Source organism: Astyanax mexicanus, chromosome 8, assembly GCF_023375975.1.
Source record: "Astyanax mexicanus isolate ESR-SI-001 chromosome 8, AstMex3_surface, whole genome shotgun sequence".
Classification (NCBI taxonomy): domain Eukaryota; kingdom Metazoa; phylum Chordata; class Actinopteri; order Characiformes; family Acestrorhamphidae; genus Astyanax; species Astyanax mexicanus.
This window is the reverse complement of record NC_064415.1, coordinates 33,271,089-33,294,217: the sequence shown is the minus strand read 5'-3', so window position 1 is coordinate 33,294,217 and position 23,129 is coordinate 33,271,089. Positions and strand designations below refer to the sequence as shown.

At 39.1% G+C, this 23,129-nt stretch overlaps 1 protein-coding gene across 1 annotated transcript in view; it reads right to left on the bottom strand.

Moving 5' to 3' along the window:
* The window catches only part of malrd1 (MAM and LDL receptor class A domain containing 1), a 153,673-nt gene that overhangs the window by 88,010 nt on the left and 42,534 nt on the right, over window positions 1–23,129 (bottom strand). Inside the window, exons 14-18 of the mRNA XM_049482896.1 lie at window positions 22,048–22,204; window positions 21,800–21,910; window positions 16,976–17,189; window positions 14,710–14,957; window positions 10,165–10,450 (exon numbers count right to left, since the gene is read on the bottom strand). Of these exons, the coding sequence (XP_049338853.1) occupies window positions 10,165–10,450; window positions 14,710–14,957; window positions 16,976–17,189; window positions 21,800–21,910; window positions 22,048–22,204 (1,016 nt within the window). The remainder of the gene's footprint in view (window positions 1–10,164; window positions 10,451–14,709; window positions 14,958–16,975; window positions 17,190–21,799; window positions 21,911–22,047; window positions 22,205–23,129) is intronic.

The following is a 23,129-nucleotide window of genomic DNA, read 5'->3' as shown; positions in this document are numbered from 1 at the left end:
CATTCATCCAGGGGAATCAATGGACTAAAACTGATTGCTTGCTGATTAATTGTAATGATTGTATTTAATCACTGAGTCCCTGCAAGAATGTAGAAATAGAAAAAACTGGGTAAAAAAAAAATAAGATAAGAAAGAGTAATAGGTAAGGTTTATGGACTAAACAACCACAGATACCTTTTCACAACATCTTATTTTTTTATACAAAAAATCCACACTGAGTTGTCTAACTTTGGTATTGATTGTGATCATTTTTATGCTATATCAATATAGGAGGTCCTCATGCTGAACAGCAGCACAATTAGGGTGTCACGATTGACCCAGGCAGGGAGACGAGGAGACGGACGTAAGTGCAGGTAAGAAAGAAATTTAACAAATATATGTAAATAAACAAAGAAACGAGAAACAAGTAAACACGTAAACATGAAACAGGGAGATATATACAAGGAACTGGGGAATAAACCAAATAACTGAAAATGGATAAACAAATAACCAAAAACCAAAACAAGCGAGAGAAACTAAAGAACAAAAACTAAACCAACTAGGGATAATAATAAGAAACAAACTAAACAGGGCAGGGAAATATATACAAGACATAAACTAAGAAAATAAACAAGGAAATAGACTAAATATATAAACAAGGCAAAAACAACAGAGGAAGGTGCAAAGACCGACGAGTGACAAGTGGCACAGGGGATCTATTTAACCAAACAGGAAAAACACACTAGAAAAGGAATCACCTGGGGAGGGGCAGAGCTACAAATGAGACACGTGGTGGAAAACTACTGAGACAGGAGACACAGAGGAGCACAGGTTACGTGGGGAAAACACACAGAGACATGAGACAAGGCCAGGACGTGACATAGGGCTTTATTTTAGTGATCTATAGGCTAGCCGTCAACCGTACAGCTTAATTTAGCACATGTCAATGTGTCATGTATCATAACATATCTAATAACTAATTATCTTAATTAATCATGAGTGTTTTTTGTGTGTAACGTGAACTAAAACAATCAGTGTGTCACTTGCTATTCGCTTTAAGAGCCAGGTGTGCTCTGACTTTGGCAGATTTCTATTTTAATGGTGCAGCACTTCTGAATAGAGAAAACTAACCTGTGCGTTTACACTGTGAAGGTGTGTGAGCAGGTCATTTTACCGGACAGCAATGCTATTTTATTGTGTACTCTGTTTATTCTTTATTGATGTAAAAGTTGGGTTTGTGCACTGCTGATCGTACTTGTGTGTGTAACGAGCGGGGGTGCCTGCATTGTCAACATGGCAATGAATGTATGACTGATAACTGTTGTTTAGGCTTTTTCAGTCAGTGGCACACTTGTGTTTTCTGTTGCCAAGATAGTAATATGCCAGAAATGTACCTAATTGCACCTCACTTCCAGACCACCACACCTATCAGCGTAGATACATTCACAAGCACCATTGCTATTTAAATAACGCAGAGAGAAGATGTGGAAATAGACTCTTTGTGACTCCAAAGGTGTTTGAAAGCTGATGAATTTGTAATGGGTCACAGGTGATTCATCCTGAGATTCATTCATGATTTGCACACAGTTAATTTTGCTAATCCTAAGATTTGACTGATGTCTCTAATGGTTTTATCCTTGTTTTGAGCCAATATTATCATAATATCTTCTTTGATATTCATTGGCACATCTGTTGTCCGCATGCTGAACGACAGAAGCTACAGGCTCTAAAGACTAATCTAAAAGTGGATTAATTGTAATGGCTGTATTCACTTACTGTATCTTTGCAAGTAAATCATGCTATGTTTAAAACATAAGGCTACCTTATCTTAGATACTGTTTTAGACCTTGAGAGGAAATTAAAGTGTAATTGAGATGCAGCTCAATCTATTAGGTCTATTTCTTTACCATAGTGAGGAATTTTGTGCTCTTAATGGTGGAGGTCTTCCTTGGCTTACCAGTCTTTAGAACCTTTGAGACTAAGCATATCAATGCATTTTTCTTTCTAATGATTTTGGACAAAGTTGATTTTGATAATCCCAAAGTTTGACTGATGTCTGTAATGGTTTTATCCTTGTTTTGAGACTCATAATATGTTATTTGACATTTATTGGCACATCTGTTGTCCTCATGTTAAACAACAGAAGCTAGAAAGGTGTCTAAAAGCTGATGAATTTGTAATGGCTAATTTAATCACTGTATCTCCACAAACTAATCATGCTGTATTTAAAATGCAAGGCTGCCTTAAGTTACACAGAGATAATAGGTCAAATGTATACTGTAGTCAAACTTGAGTTTGATGTTGGCATGAAAATGCAATGCAATTAAGAACCATCTAAATTAGTAATTTTCTTGTTTTGTTTGTTTACCATAATGATCATTTTTATGCTATCAGTGGTAGAGGTCTTCCTTGGCCTACCAGTCCTTTAGCAATTAATTAAGAATTTTTCTTTCTGAATATTTTTCACACAGTTGATTTTGGTGCTTTTAATGTTTGTCTCTATTGGTTTTATTCTCTTCTATTCTATTTTCAAGACTTGCGCCTGCGCCATTTAAATAGTAACAGCGCTTGTGAATATACTGTATCTACGCTAAAAGGCATGGTGGTCTGGAAGTGAGGTGTGTTCAGGTAAATTACTGCCATATTGCTATCTTGGCACTGAAAACCAAAGTCAAATCGCTGAGATTTGGGCCGGTGCTGGGCCGGATTTGGCCCATGCCTGCGAACAGAATCTGTACTGGTATTGGCCCACCGTAAAAAAGGACACTGGGCCAGATCTGTTTTACGGACCTGGGCCAGAACATTTAGATGATCTGCGCCAGATAGGGCCAGATCATTTTTGCTATCTGGTAACTTAGCCCTTGTATGTCTTCTTTTCTTACCTCCTTTGTCCCTCCTGTTCCTGTCCTGTCTGTCTTTTCCGCAGCATGTTTGTTTCCTTGCCCATGTGCTTTTTAAGCACTTGGACCTGTCTTGTCTCCGCTCCAGCCCGCCCTGTCTTTAGTGTTTCTCGTTTGAAACCCCGCCCCCTCATAACCTTCCCCAGGTGTTCCCAGTCTCCCTGAGTATATAGAGCCCCTTTGTTTCAGTGTTCCTTGTCTGTTTTTTTGTATGCTTTGTCAGGTTTGTGTGTTTTTGATGTTTGCATTTATGTCCAACCTCTCATCTCTCACCATCCGTGACACTGACACGGATCCAGGCTGGAGGAGATGCAGATCCAGGCCGGAAGAGACGCGGATACAGACCGGAGGAGATGCGGATCCAGGCTGGAAGAGATGCGGATCCAGGCCGGAGGAGATGCGGATCCAGGCTGGAAGAGACGCAGATCCAGACCGGATGAGATGCGGATCCAGACTGGAGGAGATGCGGATCCAGACTGGAGGAGATGCGGATCCAGACCGGAGGAGATGCGGATCCAGACTGGAGGAGATGCGGATCCAGACTGGAGGAGATGCGGATCCAGGCCAGTGGGCATATAAATGCAGGCTGGAGGAGATACAGAGCTTGTTGCGCCGGATCCGGGCCAGATAATTTTTGCTGTCTACAGTAAGACCACACCAGCCTCTTAAAGAGAATGGCAAGTGACTCACTGATTGGTTTACTGCACTCTTGCACCCATGATTAGTTAAGAGAATTAGTACATGCCTTTTTGCGTGTTTTGAGCTTTGCAAGATGTACTTTTCTTGTCGTTACGATAGCAAAGTCAAAATGACAACTAATTAAATGTAATAGGTGTATTTAATTAGTGTATCTCAGCAAGCACATTTTCCAATTAAAGTATAAACATGTATTGCGATACCTAAAGTAAAATTAGACTGTCATGCTGTATTAAAAATATAAGGTTGCCTATTTTGCACAGAAATAACAGGTAAAATGTAAGCACTAACCAACTACAGATACCTTTTCTGAATATTTCATTCCATTTTCTTTTCTTATTCTTATATCTTCCATTTCCCATCCAATTTCCTCATACAAACTATTGAAAATGAATGGCCAGACATATTGTATCCACACTGGGCTGTCTAACTCAGTATTGCCTTAGATGTTGACAGGGAAACTCACTGCAATTGAGATGCATCTCCAGGGCAAAACTGACTAAAGACAACCCATCAATACTTAATGCATTCGGGGAGACTGAGCGAGCAAGCGGGAAAGAGGGATAGTGAGATAGAGAAGCTGTTATATAGAATATAGAAAAAAGTGACTGTGACAAAATATGAGTTTTACTGCATTAACCAGCTGGAGCTGTTTTATTATAGAGGAGTCTGTTATGAATATATGAAGTGCCAGCTAGAAAATGAAGAAATATGAAAATGGAGACACCCGGAGAGGAGCGAGAAAAATGATAAAGAGTACTGCAGAATAGGAGGAGGAAGATAGAGGTGAAAAGTATAATGTAATAAATAGGCAAATTGGACTGAGAAATAGTAGTGGAGCTGAAGTACCGCTGTGCATTAACTCTGTCGGCTTAAAACACATAATAGATTTTTTCATTTGTTATGATCTGTGCAGGTTTTAGGATCATTGGAACAAGCTGAGGAATTCCATTAGTTTCCATGTAGTTTCTAAACTTACAGCACCAGTTTTTTATACATTGTAAATGAATACTGAAGTTATCCAGACTATGAAGGAACATGTTAGGAATCATGTAGAAAACAAACCAAAATACTCTTATCTGAGGTTAAGCTGTTAACTTGTGGTTTCTTAGGCTGGTAACTCTGAAAAACTGATTCTGTACAACACAGGCAATGCATTGTCTTCCTTTTTTCTGGGGCGGTCCTGATGAGAGCCAGTTTCAACATCATGTTTTTGATGGTCTTAGCGACTACACTTGAGAATACTTTCAAAGTTTCTGAATTTTTTCAGGTAGACTGACCTTCATTTCTTAAAGTATTTTTTTGATTTACTTAGTTGAGTAGTTCTTACTCAAATAGGGCTATTTACTGTACACCAACTCTACCTCTTCACAACTTTACAACTAATGCTCTCAAACACATTAAGAAGCATGGAATTAAAATGATTAACTCTTGACAAATTCAGCACAGCTGTTACTGAAAGCCATTCCAGGTGACTCTACCTAATAACGTTTCCAGAATGGTTACCATGGTGTTATAAAGGTGATTGTTATGGTGTCGCTACATAGATGCTACAGTGTTACAAGGTGGTTGCCATTGTATCTCAGGTTGTTTCTAGTGGTTGCTATGGCACCCTATGTAATTGATTCTGTACTAACAGTGTATTTGTATCATAATGACAATAGAACATTCATTCACAAGGAGAAAATGATGTATGTAGAACCTAAATGCAAATAAAAAGATAATATGAATTAAAAAACCTTTATATATAAAATATATACAGGGGTTGGACAATGAAACTGTAACACCTGGTTTTAGACCACAATAATTTATTGTCCCGTCAGACAGTTCTGGTGGAAACAGGAGAGTTGAGGTGCACATTGAATTCTGTCGTGATTTGGGCAGCCGTGGTTTTATGTTTATTGGATACAATCCGGGTTAGCACCCGAACATCCCTTTCAGACAGCCTCCTCTTACAGCGTCCACAGTTAATCCTGTTGGATGTGGTTGGTCCTTCTTGGTGGTATGCTGACATTACCCTGGATAACGTGACTCTTGATACATCACAAAGACTTGCTGTCTTGGTTACAGATGCTCCAGCAAGACGTGCACCAACAATTTGTCCCCTTTTTTTTATCTCTGGTATGTCACCCATAATGTTGTGTGCATTGCAAGATTTTAAGCTACAATATTCTGTGCTCTTACCCTGATAATTGAACCTTCACACTCTGCTCTTACTGGTGCAATAATGTGCAATTAATGAAGATTGGCCACCAGGCTGCTTCAATTTAGCCATGAAACCGCCCACACTAAAATGACAGGTGTTTTAATTTCACAGTCCAACCCCTGTATATATTCAGAAATACACAACATAAAATGATGCTTTACATATTCTAACCATGGGGTTGCATTATTTCCTTTATTACTGCATTACTGTTATCAAAAAAGCACTGCAATATCGAGTTAATATATATATATATTTATGTTTATGTGTAATAAATAGAAAATAACTATTATCCCTGTAGGCTGATTATACAGACCAATTAATGAAAATGCTAATAATACACCAATAATTACAGACCTATTTAGAATATTTAATAATTAATAGATTTCTTACAGATGCTTGGTTTCAACCAGTTTCAATTCAGTTTTAGTTCAGTTCATTTATAATCAGTTTATGATGTGTATTAAAGAACTCTGATACAGAGCATGTCCCACAGCAACAAAACATCCTTACTCTGTTCTACTACCACCACCATGTTTTAAAGTTTGCATGGTGTTCTTATCTTAAAACCTAGCAATATCTTTAAACCTAGATAAACATAGATCTCTGTCATCCAACTGATACATTTCAAACTCGCCAGTCTTCAAAATATTATTCCAGAAGGCTCAGGGATTGTCCATGATTTTTTTTTCATAAATGAATCCAACACTTATATTTCGGTTAGTTAGCAGTGCTTTCTGTCTTGCTAATCTCCCATTATTGTGAGTGTTACCCAGTGTCTTTCTTACTGTATAGTCATAAACGCTGGTCTTGGCTGAGCTAGAGGCCTGCAGTGCTCTGGAACATTTGCTAACTTCATGGATGATTTGCCATGTGTGCCCTTTTGGAAATGTTGGCAGACCAACCACTCCTGGGAAGATTCACTACTGTTTCCTGGCATAACGGCTCTGGCTGTGAATCAGTGATGCTCATGAAATGATTATGTAACTCGTCGTAATGTCATATACAGCTCTGGAAAAAAATAAGAGACCAAATTGAAACCTCTGGAAAATAATCAAAAGAAAGATGGATGATCACAAGCCATCAAACCAAGCTGAACTGCTTGAATTTTTGCACCAGGAGCGACATAAAGTTATCCAAAAGCAGTGTGTAAGACTGGTGGAGGAGAACATGCCAAGATGCATGAAAACTGTGATTAAAAACAGGGTAATTCCACCAAATATTGATTTCTGAAATCTTAAAACTTTATGAATATAATCTTGTTTTCTTTGCATTATTTGAGGTCTAAACGCTCTACATCTTTTTCTCATTTTCTACAACAAATGTTTTCTTCATCTCTTAAACTTTTTTTTTGCTTATTATGAATTTTACATGAATCTTACATCCTGTGCAAGGTGCGTTGCAATGCTCATTGCTACCTTACACCCTTATGACAGTCTACTTTCACGCCTTGTGCCTGCGTCGTTTAAATAGTAAAGGTGCTTATGGTGCTTACACCAAATTATTTATATAATACATTTGTATAGATTCATTTTTCATGGCTAAATTGGAGCAGCCTGGTGCCCAATCTTCATTAATTGCACATTGCACCAGTAAGAGCAGAGTGTGAAGGTTCAATTAGCAGGGTAAGAGCACAGTTTTGCTCAAAATATTGCAATGCACACAACATTATGGGTGACATACCAGAGTTTAAAAGAGGACAAATTGTTGGTGCATGTCTTGCTGGAGCATCTGTGACCAAGACAACAAGTCTTTGTGATGTTTTAAGAGCCACGGTTTCCAGGGTAATGTGAGCATACCAACAAGAAGAACCAACCACATCCAACAGGATTAACTGTGGACGCTGTAAGAGGAAGCTGTCTGAAAGGAATGTTCGGGTGCTAACCCGGATCGTATCCAAAAAACATAAAACCACGGATGCTCAAATCACGGCAGAATTCAATGTGCACCTTAACTCTCCTGTTTCCACCAGAACTGTCCGTCGGGACAATAAATTATTGTGGTCTAAAACCAGGTGTTTCAGTTTCATTGTCCAACCCCTGTGTAAATATAATGTTACATATTTTTCAATTCTTAAAATCAGCATCAGTATCAACCACAAAATTGTTTTATTGGTTAGGCCCTAGCCATGTGTAAACTTTAGGTCTAACTATTAGCTTGAGACTGATTAAGCTATTGATAAGGTGGCAATGATAAATGCCAAAAGTCATGGGACAGCAGTGTGAAGGGGGCAGGTGGATGGGACATTCCATTTCAAGTTACAATAGGGCCCAGCGTGTTTATTAAGAATTACATTACACAGATCATTATGTCTGTTAATAAACTTATTCAGAAGGTCTACCTGAATTCAAGTCTTTTTTTTTTTTTTTTAACACAAATGACTTATGCGTTGGACCTTTTTACTCTTGTTTTCAAAAAGAAATGTCAAGACTCAAGATTGATCTGTTCAAAGCACACTGTTGCCGAGGTCCTGGTCTTTGTCTGTTGGTTCTCTGGCAAACTTTAGATTTGCTTTGATATTTTTATAGATTTATGACAACAAGGGTTTCCTCCTTCCACACCTCCTGTGAAAATCAAACTTTTGCAGTCTCTCTCTGAGGGTAGATGCTGCACTCTGACATTAGCTGTGGCAGAAGCTCCCCGTAGGTCCTGTGCTGAGGAGAATTCTTTACTCATCTTGTGGTCGGCTCTTGGGCTGAACTTGCTAGTTCTCCACTTGTAAATTATTTTCCAGACAGTGGAATGGCTGACTTTTAATTTCTAATTGTTCTGTTCTTGTTTTCTGCATCTACAGGATTTTTTCTGAAGGTCTCTGGGGTATGAAGAGGAATTAGTGCCAAACTAAAAAGCAAACACTACAGTGAAAAAATGTAAATGCAATCCATAAGATGCGTTGCTTTTCCTCACTAACATGTAGAATACGTGCCAAAATAAAATGCAAAACCACTATTAAATTACATTGCACTGCACTTGATCTTTAATATACAAAATAATACACAAGAATTTACATTATCAAAACCGAATGCTGAACTCGTGTCAGAATTGAATCAACTGCACTGTGTTCTGTGGTGTGGTGCTGCGAATATTCAAAAACAAATCACAATGCACAGGATTGCATTTCGTCTAGGAGCAGCATGGAATTCATGCCAAAATGAAATGTAATCACTGTCTAATCAGAACCCACTACTGAAATTGGGGTGGAGCTGAGAAACCAGTCAGTGTAAAAGTTTAATAAGGGGAAGCATCACATTAAAAATGAACCAAACACACCCACACCAAATTATTATAATACATTTTTATAGGCTTAAATATTTATATGTTTAAATATGTAAAAGAAAAATGCAGTGTCCTAATTGTTTTATATGACAAAGAGATGTTTACTTTTTTCATTTTGCAGTGATTTGATACAATAATAAAGGAGATCAGGCAACTACCATGATTAGAATATGGACAGCATCATTTTATATTGTGTATTTTTAAATAAACAGCTCTGGAAAAAAAAAGAGATCACTTAAAAACGATGAGTTTCTTTGATTTTACCAAATTGAAAACCTCTGGAATATAATCAAGAGGAAGATGAAAGATCACAAGCCATCAAACCAAACTGAACTGCTTAAAGTTATCCAAAAGCAGTATGTATGACTGGTGGAGGAGAACATGCCAAAAACTGTGATTAAAAAACAGGGTTATTCCACCAAATATTGATTTCTGAACTCTTGGTTTTCTTTGCATTATTTGAGGTCTGAAAGCTTTTTTTTTTTATTTGGGAGAAATGTTGTTTGTAGTTTAAAGAATAAAACAACAATGTTCATTTTACTCAAACATGTAGCAAAATTAGAGAAACTGATTCAGAAACTGAGGTGGTCTAATTTTTTTTCCAGAGATGTATAAGATGTTTTTTAATATGTATATAATATTTTAAATTCTTAAAATCAGCATCAGAATCAACCACAAAAATGTTATATGGGTTAGGCCCTAGCCATGTGTAAACTTTAGGTCTAACTCAAAAGTTTCATTATTTCATATATTTTAGACGATTAAGACTGAGCTATTAATAAAGTAGAAATGATAAATGCCAAAAGTCATGAGACAGCAGTATAAAGGGGCCAGATGGATGGGACATTCCATTTCAAGTTGTGTTGGCATTTATATTTCTCAATCAACAGTGTCATGTGTGTACTAGCAATATGTCATAGAGGGCATTACCACCCACAGTGGACAGCATGGCGTGTGGTAATGATCGTGACTGCCAGCATCTGGCTTGAATAGCCTATGCGAACAAACAAACGACTCATGGGACATGATACTAGTCCCTATTTCATGATATATGACATGTCAGTGTAACTTAAGGGCGGGAAAATGAAAAATTTGAAAAATGATTCTTACCAGTGGGTGGAGAAGGGGGAAAGTCTGCCAGGGGATTGTTCTTAAGGAGACAGCCAGGTGAAAAAGTGATGTCATCGAGGCAGATGTCACCTTTGCTGTTTCGGCCCACGGTGCCCTCAAACATGACCTGAAAGTGCTCAGCAGACGACAGGGGCACCTCATGTCTGATCCAGTAGTTGCCTTGATGCCCACTGATGTTGAGCTGGAGGGCTTGGGATAACTTTGTGGTGAGATACACACTCAGCGTGCCGCAGCCATCGCCAGACATGTGCAGGTAAAACATCATCTGGAACAGAGAGAACCACTCACTTTATGAGAACATCCTGCCAAAACAATGCAGGGAAGACTTACTTATGTTTTACAATGTTTTTGGAGCACTAATGTGATGATTTCATTGTTTTTTGAATAACAAGAACGTTAGCTCAGAAGATCAGGTCAGGATTTTGTAAGATCACCACCCAACCTCATTCCTATCTAAAGTGTAAATCAGGGGTCGGCAATTAAGTTTGGCCACGGGCCAGATATTTTCCAAGCCATCACGTGTCGGGCCACAAAAAAAAAATCTGTTTTGGAAAATGAAGTGTAATGGGATGAAGCCCTACAGACTAGTAGCTCTCCAGCCCAGAGGGTTGCTGAACCCACTTGCAGAACAGTTGAATTCAAAGCAGGTAAAGCCAAGAAGAAAGGAATAAATAAATAAATAAACACACTGCTCCTCACGCACGATCGAACCCGCGTCATCAGGGTCGCAGTCCAATACGCTACCGCTGCCCTGGCTAGTAAATTGGGACACAGCTGGTAAAAAAACGCCCTTATAAGGAGCAGTGTTCGGCAAGTTACTTTGAAAAAGTAATTAGTTATAGTTACTTCTCACTAACTGAGTTACTCCACTATAAATGTAACTAGTTACCAGTAAAAGGAACTATCGCATTACTTTTGAGTTACTCGCCCCCCATAACGTGCAGTAACGGGGTGTCGGAAATGGTAATGGCATTATAGTGACAGTGTAATTGTCACTATAAGAGTAATTAGTTAGATTACTCTATACTGAAAAAAGTAACTGCGTTAGTAACCGTTTATTTCAACGCCGTCATTCCCATCACTGATAAGGAGATAGGGAGCCCAAGAACGAGCGGAAAAACAAGAACAGGTGGAAACTAAAGTCACGCCGAGCGCAACAGAGAGAGAGGGGAGGGCTTTTTTTACATATCTGCTGAAGAATTTTGTTCCCACCTATCTTTGCATATTTGTTTTAATTCATGGAGGGTTTTCCAACATAAATGCCTTGTTTAAGATAATGCCACAGCATCTCAATCAGACTTTGACTAGGCCACTACAAAACCTTCATTTTGTTTTTTTTTTTTTTTATATCCATTCAGAGGTGAACTTGTTTGTGTGGTTTGGATCATTGTCCTGCTGCAAGACCCAAGTCGCCTGAGCTTAAAGTCACAAACTGATGGCAAGACATTCACCTTCAGAATTTTTTTTTGTTAGAAAGAAGAAATAATGGTTCCATCAATTACAGAAAGCTGTCCAGGTTCTTAAACAGCTGGCATGTTTGACTTTTAGTATGATAAACTTTCTCTGAAATTATGTGTTCATTCTAAGCCAGACACACACCTTCCAAAAATCTCCACTTTTTCTCGTCAGCACACAGAACATCTCCCCAATGAGTTGTTTGTTGGCAAATGTGAGACAGGCCTTTGTGTTTTTTTTGCCAGCAATGTTTTTTTTTCTTTTCCCACCATGGATTTAATTCATTTCTTATTATTGAATCATTAACGCTGCCCTTACTGAAGCTAGTGGGCCCTGCATTTCTTAATATGTTGTCCTGGGTTTTTTGTGACCTCCTGGATGAGTTGTCCATGCCCTTTTAATTATAGAGTAATTGCAGTATGCTGGTCACTCCAATGGACTTTGTTTTCTCATCTGTTTTTGAAATTGTTGGACAGGTTAAATTTAATTCATGTCTTGATTCTACTGGTCTGGTAGTCATCAGGCCTGGTTGTGGCTAGTGAAATTGAACTTTCTAAAAAATGTAGTTAATCACAGTTACACAGTTATTAAATGCAATCATTATTTAAAACTGAAAAATATTAGTACGATAAAAAAGCAAAAACAGAAGAAATCGAGAAACATGTAAGGGGGAAATATTTATCTATGGCACTGTATATCTGCCCTAGAGAGTCCTGTTTCAATGTCAATACTTTGCCCCTGTGTCTCTAACTGTCCTCTTTTTCATTTCGTTCTCTCTCTCTCTCTAGCACACATGCCCACATGATGTGATGAAAAGCCGACTGATTGATGCCTGCATGTCTGCCTGTCAAGCTGGATGGGTCTCCAGTGAGTCATGCAGTTGTTTTCGATGGATGGTCTGCATGCAAACGCACAAATACACACATATTCAGCTGCATTCATGCAAGCCTGAAAGGACATTCTATAGCATGGCAACTGTACAGTATATCCTCCTCATGTATATCCCTCCTCTTTCCCCCTCTCTCTCTCTCTCTCTCTCTGACAGAATGATTGATAGGTGGTAGGCGATGAAGGTAAGAAGGGGCGATCAGGCTCAGAAGCTGATTGATGTGATCCAGTATTATACAGACACTGCTTTCCTGGAGTCAGCCTTCATCAAAACTGCAACATGCTCCATGTCAGTCCACACATTTACTCTACCAATCACCTGATAGCAGGAGCAGTTTCTTTATTAGGGCGATTGGGTGACGCATCACCACAGAGCAAAAAGGAGAGACATGTTTTCAGCACATTTAACCTGTGTTTTATAGACCAATCACAGTTTCACGCTCTGCTATGTAATCTCAATGGGTTCTGGGATGGTTTCCTTAAACTTCTTAAATTCTAAATCTTTTCTCTAAGCATATGCTGCATGCAGTTCAGTTTTCTTTTTAAAGAAATATCAGTGTTAGATTAAATTATATTCAGTTTAGTGGTGTCAATGACTTAAAAATGAATTAAAATCATGATACATTTTTGTTACGTTTCCTGTATTTTTGGAAGGGCGACAGTAACAATAGTGTGGTGTTATTCTGGTTTTATTTCTGGCAGACGTACTGTATTATCATATCTCAGAGTGGAGTGTAAAAGAGAGAGGGGGAGACTCCCCAAGAGATAGAGCAAGTGAGCGAGAGGGAGAGACAGATCTAGAGAGCAAGAGAGGGATAGAGAGAGTGACATACAGCGCAAAAAAGGGAGAGACAGTAAGTAAGTGAGAGACTGAGTGAAAGAGGAAGAGACAGAGCACGTGAGTGAGTGAGAGAGGGAGAGTGCAAAAAAGGGAGAGAAAAAGCAAGAGTGAGAAAGTATAAGACAGTGAGAGACAGTGCAAGGAGAGACAGCGAGGGAGAGAGACAGCGAGGGAGAGAGACAGAGAGGGGGAGAGACAGAGGAAGAGACAGATCAAGTAAGCGAGAGAGGCAGAGACAGAGCGAGAGACATTGCAAAAAAGCGAGAGAAAGAGCAAGTGCGCGAGAGTGGGAGAGACAGAGCGAGAGACATCGCAAAAAAGCGAGAGAAAGAGCAAGTGAGCGAGAGGGAGATACAGATCAAGTGAGCGAGAGTGGGAGAGAGACAGAGTGAGAGACATCGCAAAAAAGCGAGAGAAAGAGCAAGTGAGCGAGAGGGAGATACAGATCAAGTGAGCGAGAGTGGGAGAGAGACAGAGTGAGAGACATCGCAAAAAAGCGAGAGAAAGAGCAAGTGAGCGAGAGAGGGAGAGATGGATCAAGTGAGCGAGATAAGGAGACACAGAGCAAGAGACACTGCAAAAAAGGGAGAGAAAGAGCATGTGAGCGAGAGAGGGAGATACAGAGCAAGAGACATTGCTAAAAAGGGAGAAAAAGAGCATTTGAGCGAGAGAGAGAGAGAGAGATGGATCAGGTGAGCGAGAGAGGGAGATACAAAGTGAGAGACATTGCAAAAAAGGGAGAGAAAGAATGAGTGAGCGAGAGAGGAAGAGATGGCTCAGGTGAGCGAGAGAGGGAGATACAGAGCGAGAGAGTGCAAAAAAGGGAGAGAAAGAGCGAGTGAGCGAGAGAGGGAGAGATGGATCAAGTGAGCCAGAGAGGGAGATACAAAGCGAGAGACATTGCAAAAAAGGGAGAGAACGAGCGAGGAAAAGACAGAGCGAGAGACAGTTAAGAAAAAAATACATTAATAAATGAAGCTTGGTCAATTTCAAACATTTTCAAGAATTTTGAAAGTACACTCAAGTGCAGTCACGAAGACCATCAGAAACATAATGATAAAACTGGCACTCATCAGGACCGCCCCAGGAAAGAAAGACCAAGAGATCCCTCTGTTGCACAGGATTAGTTCATCAGAATTACCAGCCTCAGAAACCGAAAGTTAACAGCACCCCAGATAAGAGCACCTAAATGCTTCACATAGGATATTGATTTGTTTAAGAATTTTAAGGTACTTCATGATTCCTTATGTGTTTCTTTATAGTCTGGATTACTTCTGTATTAATTGTATTAATTGAATGAGAAAGTGTGCTGAAACTTTTGACCTAAATTTGTTTTTCACCTTGCAGTCTTGGCTGCGGTGGCTGAACCACAGTCCAGAGAGTCGAGCAACGTCTCCAGAAACCTGGGGGAAGGAGCTGTCCAGGTAAAGGTAGTGTCCCAAAGAGTTCCGCAGCGTGTGGTCAGTGGAGGGACCCGTACCCAGAGTAGGAGTTCTTCCTGTTTTAATTAGCCAATCAACACTGTCGCTTTTATGCTGCTTCCAGGAGCAAATGTCAAATTCAAAGTTGCACTGGCCGTGGAAGCCCTCTGGATAAGAACACAGATACACACAGACATAAATAAGTATTAGTATCTACATTAAGCTAAAAAAAAGTTCAGATCCAGTCAATAACCAGAAATTATTGAATAGAATTCAGTGTACAATATTTTTATATTGTAAAAAAAATAGTATATGTTATAAGTATATTGTAAAAGAAAATCTGTATCTCTTCTCTATATTGTTTTAAAAAAAAATATATTTAACAACTAACAGCTTATAATAGCAAAGGAAATACATTTAGCTTTGGAAATTTAATTTAAAAAAATCTATTTTCAAAGCCTTTGTCTGTACTAAAACAGTATTGGAACTCTCTAGTGCAGTATTTACACACTTACACACAGAAAATTCAGTATATATAATATATATATACTACATATATATATAATATATATAATACCATATATTCCACTCTATAAGGCACATTGTATTATAAGGCGCACTATCAATAAACGTCTATTTTCTGGACTATTTTCATACATAAGGCACATCAGATTATTAGACACATAACAGAACACTAGTAAGGAACAATGGTGTCGCCATGTTTTCCTTTTAATTCAGCAGGTCTCGCACCTCCATAAACAAAACTGTAATTCTTAAAAGAAACATTTTCCTTTAAAGTCAAACGAGTGCTGGATGTTAATCTACACAGATTTCTCTCCTGAAAACTGTTTTTTTGGGTGAGTAAAACACTTGCATTTATTTACAGTAAGCTTAGATTTACAGGTTTCCAATAAGGCTGGGTGCAGCAGCATTAGCGGCTAACCACTAGCGCAAGCGCTTAGTGGCTAATGCTACTCAACAGCGCTAAACTGAGGAACCCTGAGTGTTCTGATAAGCTAGTGCGATATTAGCTAGCAGTTGATTCCATGCAGCTTGTTTTAACACGATAAAAAAAAAAAATTACATAACAAAGCAACACTTGGTATTATCACTCTCTACCAACATTTAATCTTCTTTTCTATCCCTACCTATTTTTTTCCATTCCCATTATCTTCCTCTGTATTATTTTTTCTTCCTCCTTGTTTTTTGTATCTTTCTTTTTCTTTTGTGAGTCACATGTTTGCTTATGTCCCTATCCTTTAAAAATTAAGTCTTAAATAGTCCTTCGATAAGAGGAGGGGCAAAAAAAAAAAAACACTTAGCGGTTAAGGCTAATGCTGCTCCAGCAGTGCTCTCCAGGGTTAACAGCAGGCTACAGACTTATAATACTCATCTCTGAACGACAAAAGAGCTAGCGCTTAGCGGTGGAGAGCTAAACTGAAGCTCCTGTATAATGCTGTACTTCAGTGGAGTGGCTTTACTGCTCATTATAACCTGACTGGTACAATTCATACATAAGACGCACCAGACTCTTAGGTGCTCTGACGATTTTTGGGAAAATTAAAGGATTGTAAGTGTTCCTTATAGTGCGGAAAATATGATAATATCTAGAAAAAGACACAGAAACACAGATAACTCTGTAACTATTGACTATGGACTAAGTGAAGTGAAGAATTGGAAGTTATAAGTGCAGTAATGCATTGCTAAAATGACTTGTCTGAGCCATACAGTACTGCTACTGGACAACTAAAATAGGGATGTTCTAAAACTTTTAGAGTTTTTAAGAGTGGTAGTGTATACAAAAAAGTCAATAAATGCATAAATAACTAGAAGAACATAAAAACGCAGCACAGACATTAAAACAAATGTAAAAGAAAATCTGTATCTGTAGGGAGAGATGGATCAAGTGAGCGAGATAAGGAGACACAGAGCAAGAGACACTGCAAAAAAGGGAGAGAAAGAGCATGTGAGCGAGAGAGGGAGATACAGAGCAAGAGACATTGCTAAAAAGGGAGAAAAAGAGCATTTGAGCGAGAGAGAGAGAGAGAGAGATGGATCAGGTGAGCGAGAGAGGGAGATACAAAGTGAGAGACATTGCAAAAAAGGGAGAGAAAGAATGAGTGAGCGAGAGAGGAATAAGAGCGTCTAAAGGCAAACAGATAAACATTTTAGTGTGGTGTCTCACTGCAGATGTAGTGGTTTTCGTCTGAGGAGTCTCCACAGTGGTCGATAAAGTCACACAGGTTGCCTTGGGGGATGCAGTGGCCATTAGCACAAGCAAACTCATCCTTTCTGCAGGAACGGTCAGAGAAGACGGGAGGGGAACAGTCTATAAAAGCCACGTCATCAACCACCACATCTCCCATGTAGCTCACACCTCGCTTAGCACGTAGGATCACCTAATAAACACACACACATACATACATATCATTCTTACCATTTTCTGTCTTCTTTTTTATATTATAGAGTAATACTGCATATATCAGAACTATGAAGACAAATGCAATTTCGTAGGAATCAAAAATGTCTTTAAACTCTAAAATCTAAAAATCAGTAAAGATGGTTTGGGATGTGCATCGTCACCATTAAATCTTCACATTTCATAAATATTGGTATAGACCCACTTCACAGCGTGAACACTCAGGTCAGTATACTGTAGAGACGCACAAAGCGATGTGCTATTAAGATATAAATGTGCCAAAGTCAGAGCACAACTGACTTTTTTAAGGAAATGGCACGTGATACAGAAATAATTGGTTTATTTCTCGTTACACCCAAAACACACCCCTGATTAATTAAGAGAATTAATACATGCCGCGCAAGACGTATTTGCGGCCTCAAAATACCAAAGACACACTGACATGCCTTAAATCCATCCATGCAATCCGCAATTGACCGGTGCCCTACAGATCGCTAAAATAGGGCCCAAAATATTAGTTCAAACCAATTCTCTTAATCAATAAGAGAATACACATAATACCGAAAATCCACTCTGCATGCAAGTAAGGTGAATGGTCAAGGCAGTTACTGTAGTGGTAAATGCAGGCTGCTGGAAACTGGAGGAGGTAATGTCAGCCCCATTACTATCTCACAAAGTCCAGCTTTTGCTAAAACCTCACTCATGTGATATATTATTTAACCATAGGCCATGTTAAAGGAATGTTCGGTAACACTTTGCATTAAGTGTTGATTCACTAACATGAATTAATGCATTAGTAACCATGAATAAGACATGAGGTAAAACAGGAACAAAGATTAGGTAATGTTAATTCAACTCAGAACTACAGCATTAATTAATGTTACTTTAACATTACAAGTGAATCGTTTCTTAAGATGAACAATAAATCATATACTTTACTAATGTTGGGTAAACAAGTAACAACTGCATTAGTTCATCTTCTTGTCATTTGCTTGTATACTGCAATTATGCATACAATAATCGTTAAATATTTATATTTAAGTAAATATTAGTCTGGATGGTGCTTATGCTTCATTTCTTCATTTATATGTTTGAGTGTTTGTTGGAACTTAACTTACATGTAACTTACATCTAACAAAGTGTTAGTGCAGATGTACACGTAGTAAACGGAGTCACGCGAGTGCGAGTAGTGAACGCAGTACACACAGCGCTCAATGTGTTAACAGAATGAGGCAGCAGAGACAGTGTTTGTTCATAGCTGTGGTAATTAGCATTATCTGGTTAATATATCAGATTAAATGGCACCTTATCGGCAATTTTGCTCAAATAAAGGGAGTGTATTTGATAGCTGGGTCGGATCGAGACTGGATCATATTTTACCACAAGCGAAAGACTGTAGAGTTCGTTTGGGCCCGGACCGAGACCACCTCTTCTAGCAGGTCTCGATCTGGTTGTTTTGATCTGCACCCGAGTGCAATTATTGTTTTCACACCTGCTCATTCGAACCACACTAAAGGTACAAACGAACCAGAGTCCGTTTTAACTGGACCAAATATTGCTGGAGTGAAGACAGCTTTAGACTAATTTCAGTCTGGTCCAACCAAAATATTAGGTGTGAAAAGTGCTGCAAAGAACAGTCCAGACCAAAAGACATTGGTTCCGACTCTGATCCAAACATTCAGGTACGAAAATGCTGCTCTGGATCAGGAGCATCTGCTTTATGGCTTCGTATAAATGCACATGTTCTTCTGGATGTTCTTCTTAAACTTTAAGGGACAGTGCAAGATTTACAGTATAGCCCTTGAAAGAGACAGAGAGAGAGAGAGAGAGAGAGAGAGAGAGAGAACAGAGGGGAAGAGGAAAAAGAGAGCGAATAGAGTGTGAAGTGGAAATGTGAAGCAGTGGAGTGCAGGTAGAAGGAGCTAAATGAGCATTAAGAGTGTGAGAGTGAGCAGAGAGAGAATACTTCAGCCTTCAGGGAGCCCCTGAAGAGCACTTCAAGGCAGAGCCCTGATGAGAGTAGAAGAAACCATACTGTGTGTGTGTGTGTGTGTGTGTGTGTGTGTGTTTGTGAAGATAAATGTTAATGATGCCAATAGAAAGATCCAGATGAAGAAAGGTCATGGTATTTCTAAATAGACATCTGCAGATCAAGAGTGTCTCTAATCAGCTAACATTTGGGCTTTGCATCCACGCGCATGCATGCACACACACACACCATGGTGGCTATGTAGTAAAGCGACCGAAAGGCAGTTATTTAGCTATTACTGAACAACAATGTTTGACCAGCTAACCAACAATCTAAACGAACATCTCCACAATCCACTTAGCTATCCGGCAGCAAACCACACCTTTAAAAATAGTGGAACAAACCAGTGTTGCCAACTTAGCAACTTTGTGGCTATATTTAATGACTTTTCAGACCCTCTGGCGACTTTTTTGACAAACCTACCACACTGTAAATGAACTGAGCATCCCCACAGCCCCCGCTGACTGACCCCGCCCCGTATTTACAGAGAAGAAGTATAAATATTAAAGTGTCTTCAGTGTGACACGAAAAGAAATCACTTAATTTAACTCACAGTCAGTCAGTCACTCACCTCATTCACCACATAGCCTCCTACACACCTCCTCCACAGTGTCTGCCTCTTTGTAAAAAGCTCAACATCTAGCTAGCGACCTCATCATTGAACAATTTGTCTATAATAGGTTTGAAAATAAAGAAAACTTATATAAAAAAAAACTTTAAAAAAAAGTATAATAAAAATTTTGGCTAATTGCTGATCTCATAATAACATTTAACAAAACTGATTTATGTCATTTGCGTTCTCTGCTGCAGTGCTGTTAGCCAATCAGAGACGATATATTTGCAAGTATGAATATTTATGAGCAAAAGCCAAAACCTGTCTCTTACTTTAGAGCCAAGTAATTCAGTAATCTAAAATACAGCTAAGTAAAAACACCTGAGCACTTTGGCATTTATTCATACTAGAGACCACAACTAAACTATTTAAAATAAATTTTAAAAACGATGGAATGAGACCTTTAAGTGGGCTTAAGCATGTGGCAAATCATGCAGCAACATTTTCAGATTAGCTTTAACCTGAGGCTAGAAATGGCAGTGATCAGCTGCTGTTTTCTGATCAAATTCTGCTTGTCAAACCTGAATGCTCCTTACTGCTTTCTATCCTGAGGGCACCTGGACGTGTCATTACTACACTCCCTCTTGACATCAGCAATCAAATTCCCAACTGATAGAGTTATGCCTGCTTAAAGAGCCTTGTTAAACTGTCAGTCAAACCTTCTGAACTACAGGCAATAAATAATTATTCAGTTATTTATGTAAATACACACAGCATTACTCAGAAATGACTTTAAATTACTTTGTAACTGTCATGAGCAGAAGCTTAAACCACATTCAGACAAACCTTTTGTTTTTTATGCGTCTAAATGCTGACACAGAAAGACAGTTGCTGTTGCTATCTAGCCTAGCTACAATATGAGATATGGTTGGCCATAAAGGAATACAGGTTTTGTATGGCATCCTGCAACACATTTGCCCAAACACAGACAGGTAGCTGGGCATGTAGATCCTGCATACTCATAAAATACCGAAGATACCGTCCCATCTGGTAAAATCTGGTGACTGGACAGGCCAAGAAGGTTATGTATAAGACGAAACACATGTCACAGGCCACAGAACGTCCTGCATCTATCACTGCACAGTTAGCATCCCTTGTACCACTACTAGGGATGAGCAACTGTTATGTGCAATGACCCACCAGAGCGTCACACCAACAGTTAAGGCAGTGTGTTGCTCCACAGCAAAGGCAGGATTGAAGCATTCACTTCAAGGCCTTCATAGTTGAAAATAGATAAACTGTTCTCCAAAACTTAATAAGTTAAGAGGATTTATTTAGTTTTTACACTGAGATAAGCGATTTTGGATAGTTCTTATAAAATGATCAGTTACGTCATCAGTATACTTTATGATATAGGTTTAGCCGAACTTTGCAGTACAGTCATGAGTCAGCAGAGTAAATAGCAGTGGACTGAGCATATAGCCCTGGGGGGCACCGGTGCTCAGTATGTTAGGTATGCAGCAGGGAAAAGCGGAGGCTGACACAAATGCTCAAATGAGTATTTAATGAACAGAAATTGAAAACACACAATAAACCAAAAACCTAACGACACAGAAACACGGAGTACACATATAAAAAGTGGCTATATAAATACACAGAGGGAACAGACAACAAGAAACACCTGGGGCAGGTAACATGGGTGGGGCGGAGCTACAAATGACAGAGGTTGAAACACTGAAGACAGGGGCGGAGACAAGGAGAACAACACAGAGTTGAGAGGAAAACAATCAGGAAGGACAAAAAACAGGACGAGAATGTGACTGGGGGTTTTATTTCCTAATATTCCTAAGTAAAAGTATTAAACTCAGCAAAGACACGTAGTGAAGTAAAAGTATGAGAAAATATAATTCTCCAGTAGATACAGTATTTTAATACTTAAGTACAGCAGTGAAGTAGTTCTACTTCATTGTTATACATGAGAAAGGCAATGTAAAGTTTTTTCACTGACCTGAAAATTGTGGCGAATTCCGATGAACACCTCGCCACGCATCCAGCGGCTGCCCTGGTTCCCAGTTTCAGACCAAACTTCATGTGTGGCATTTGCAGACTTTATAAACACCTATACAAGAACACAAGAACAGAAAAGACCAGGAAATAACTGACTGTAACTTACATTACATTACATTAGTACAGTTATTGAACTATTATATTGATTATATTATAGCCATTTATTAACAGATTTAATGAGAGGTTTACCTGTAGTGTGCCCACAGTGAAACCACTCATGTAGTACCAGAATCCCATAGTGCACTGGGGCCCAGTGGCAGTGATTGGTGGAGTCAGGAGAGCAGATGTTTGGCCATATCCTCCATTAGAGCTGTCTGCATACACATACCAACCCTCTAAAGTGCCACTGCATCAACACACACACACACACACACACACACACACACACACACACAATTGAGGATTATCCAAAAGGAACATCTGTCAGCACTTTTTATTATATTGGACAGGATTAACTTTATTCTTTTTTCTAACTTTTTGATCTGGCTAAACTGTGGAATCATCCTTTGTGGCCAGGCCATTTAAATTGCATCATCATTATTTATCAACACACACATCTGGACACGTGACACTCACAAATTGAGGGAACATTGGTGTTAATAATTTCATTAAAGTTTTTTATTTATTTAGGGTGCTTTTACACCTGAAAGTCCGGAACGTGGTACAAACCAAGGCTCATGTGTTTGCTACATTGTTTATTTTTGGTCTGCTTATTTTTGTTTTCACACTGCAGTTTAGGGAGCGCACCAAAGACTTTTGTGTGATACTCCTACATCCTTTCATCATCACTTATGCAAATCGATAAGTGATGCGTTTTAATTAACTTGAGGCTGATTGGTTTTAGAAGGACAAGCGTCTGCAGCGCCTGCAGCATCTGGTTCATTCGGCGGGAAGCCTTTCCCAGGATCAGGATAAAATGAATGAACAGATTTATTTCGTCTCCATAGTAGTGCTGCTATTGTGGTTTTTATACCAGCAGCAGCAACTGCATTATTAAATATAATGTGCGGTTTAAATACTGTGTACACTACAATCGTGTGAGACTGACGAGGCGTGGCGTGGACAAAGTGGGTGGGACTGGACGCGCTGGACGTCCAACTCCACCTTCCCGCAGGCTGCAGTCAGTAGTATTTGGTTATTTTTCTTCTTCTGCTGTCGTTGTTGAGGAACGCCTGCTCAGCTTCCTGTAATTTGTCAGAAAGTTCGAACCATCTAGAAAAGTGCTTTCACACTGCAGGAGAACCAGACCATGTTTCAGAAGATCCGGACCG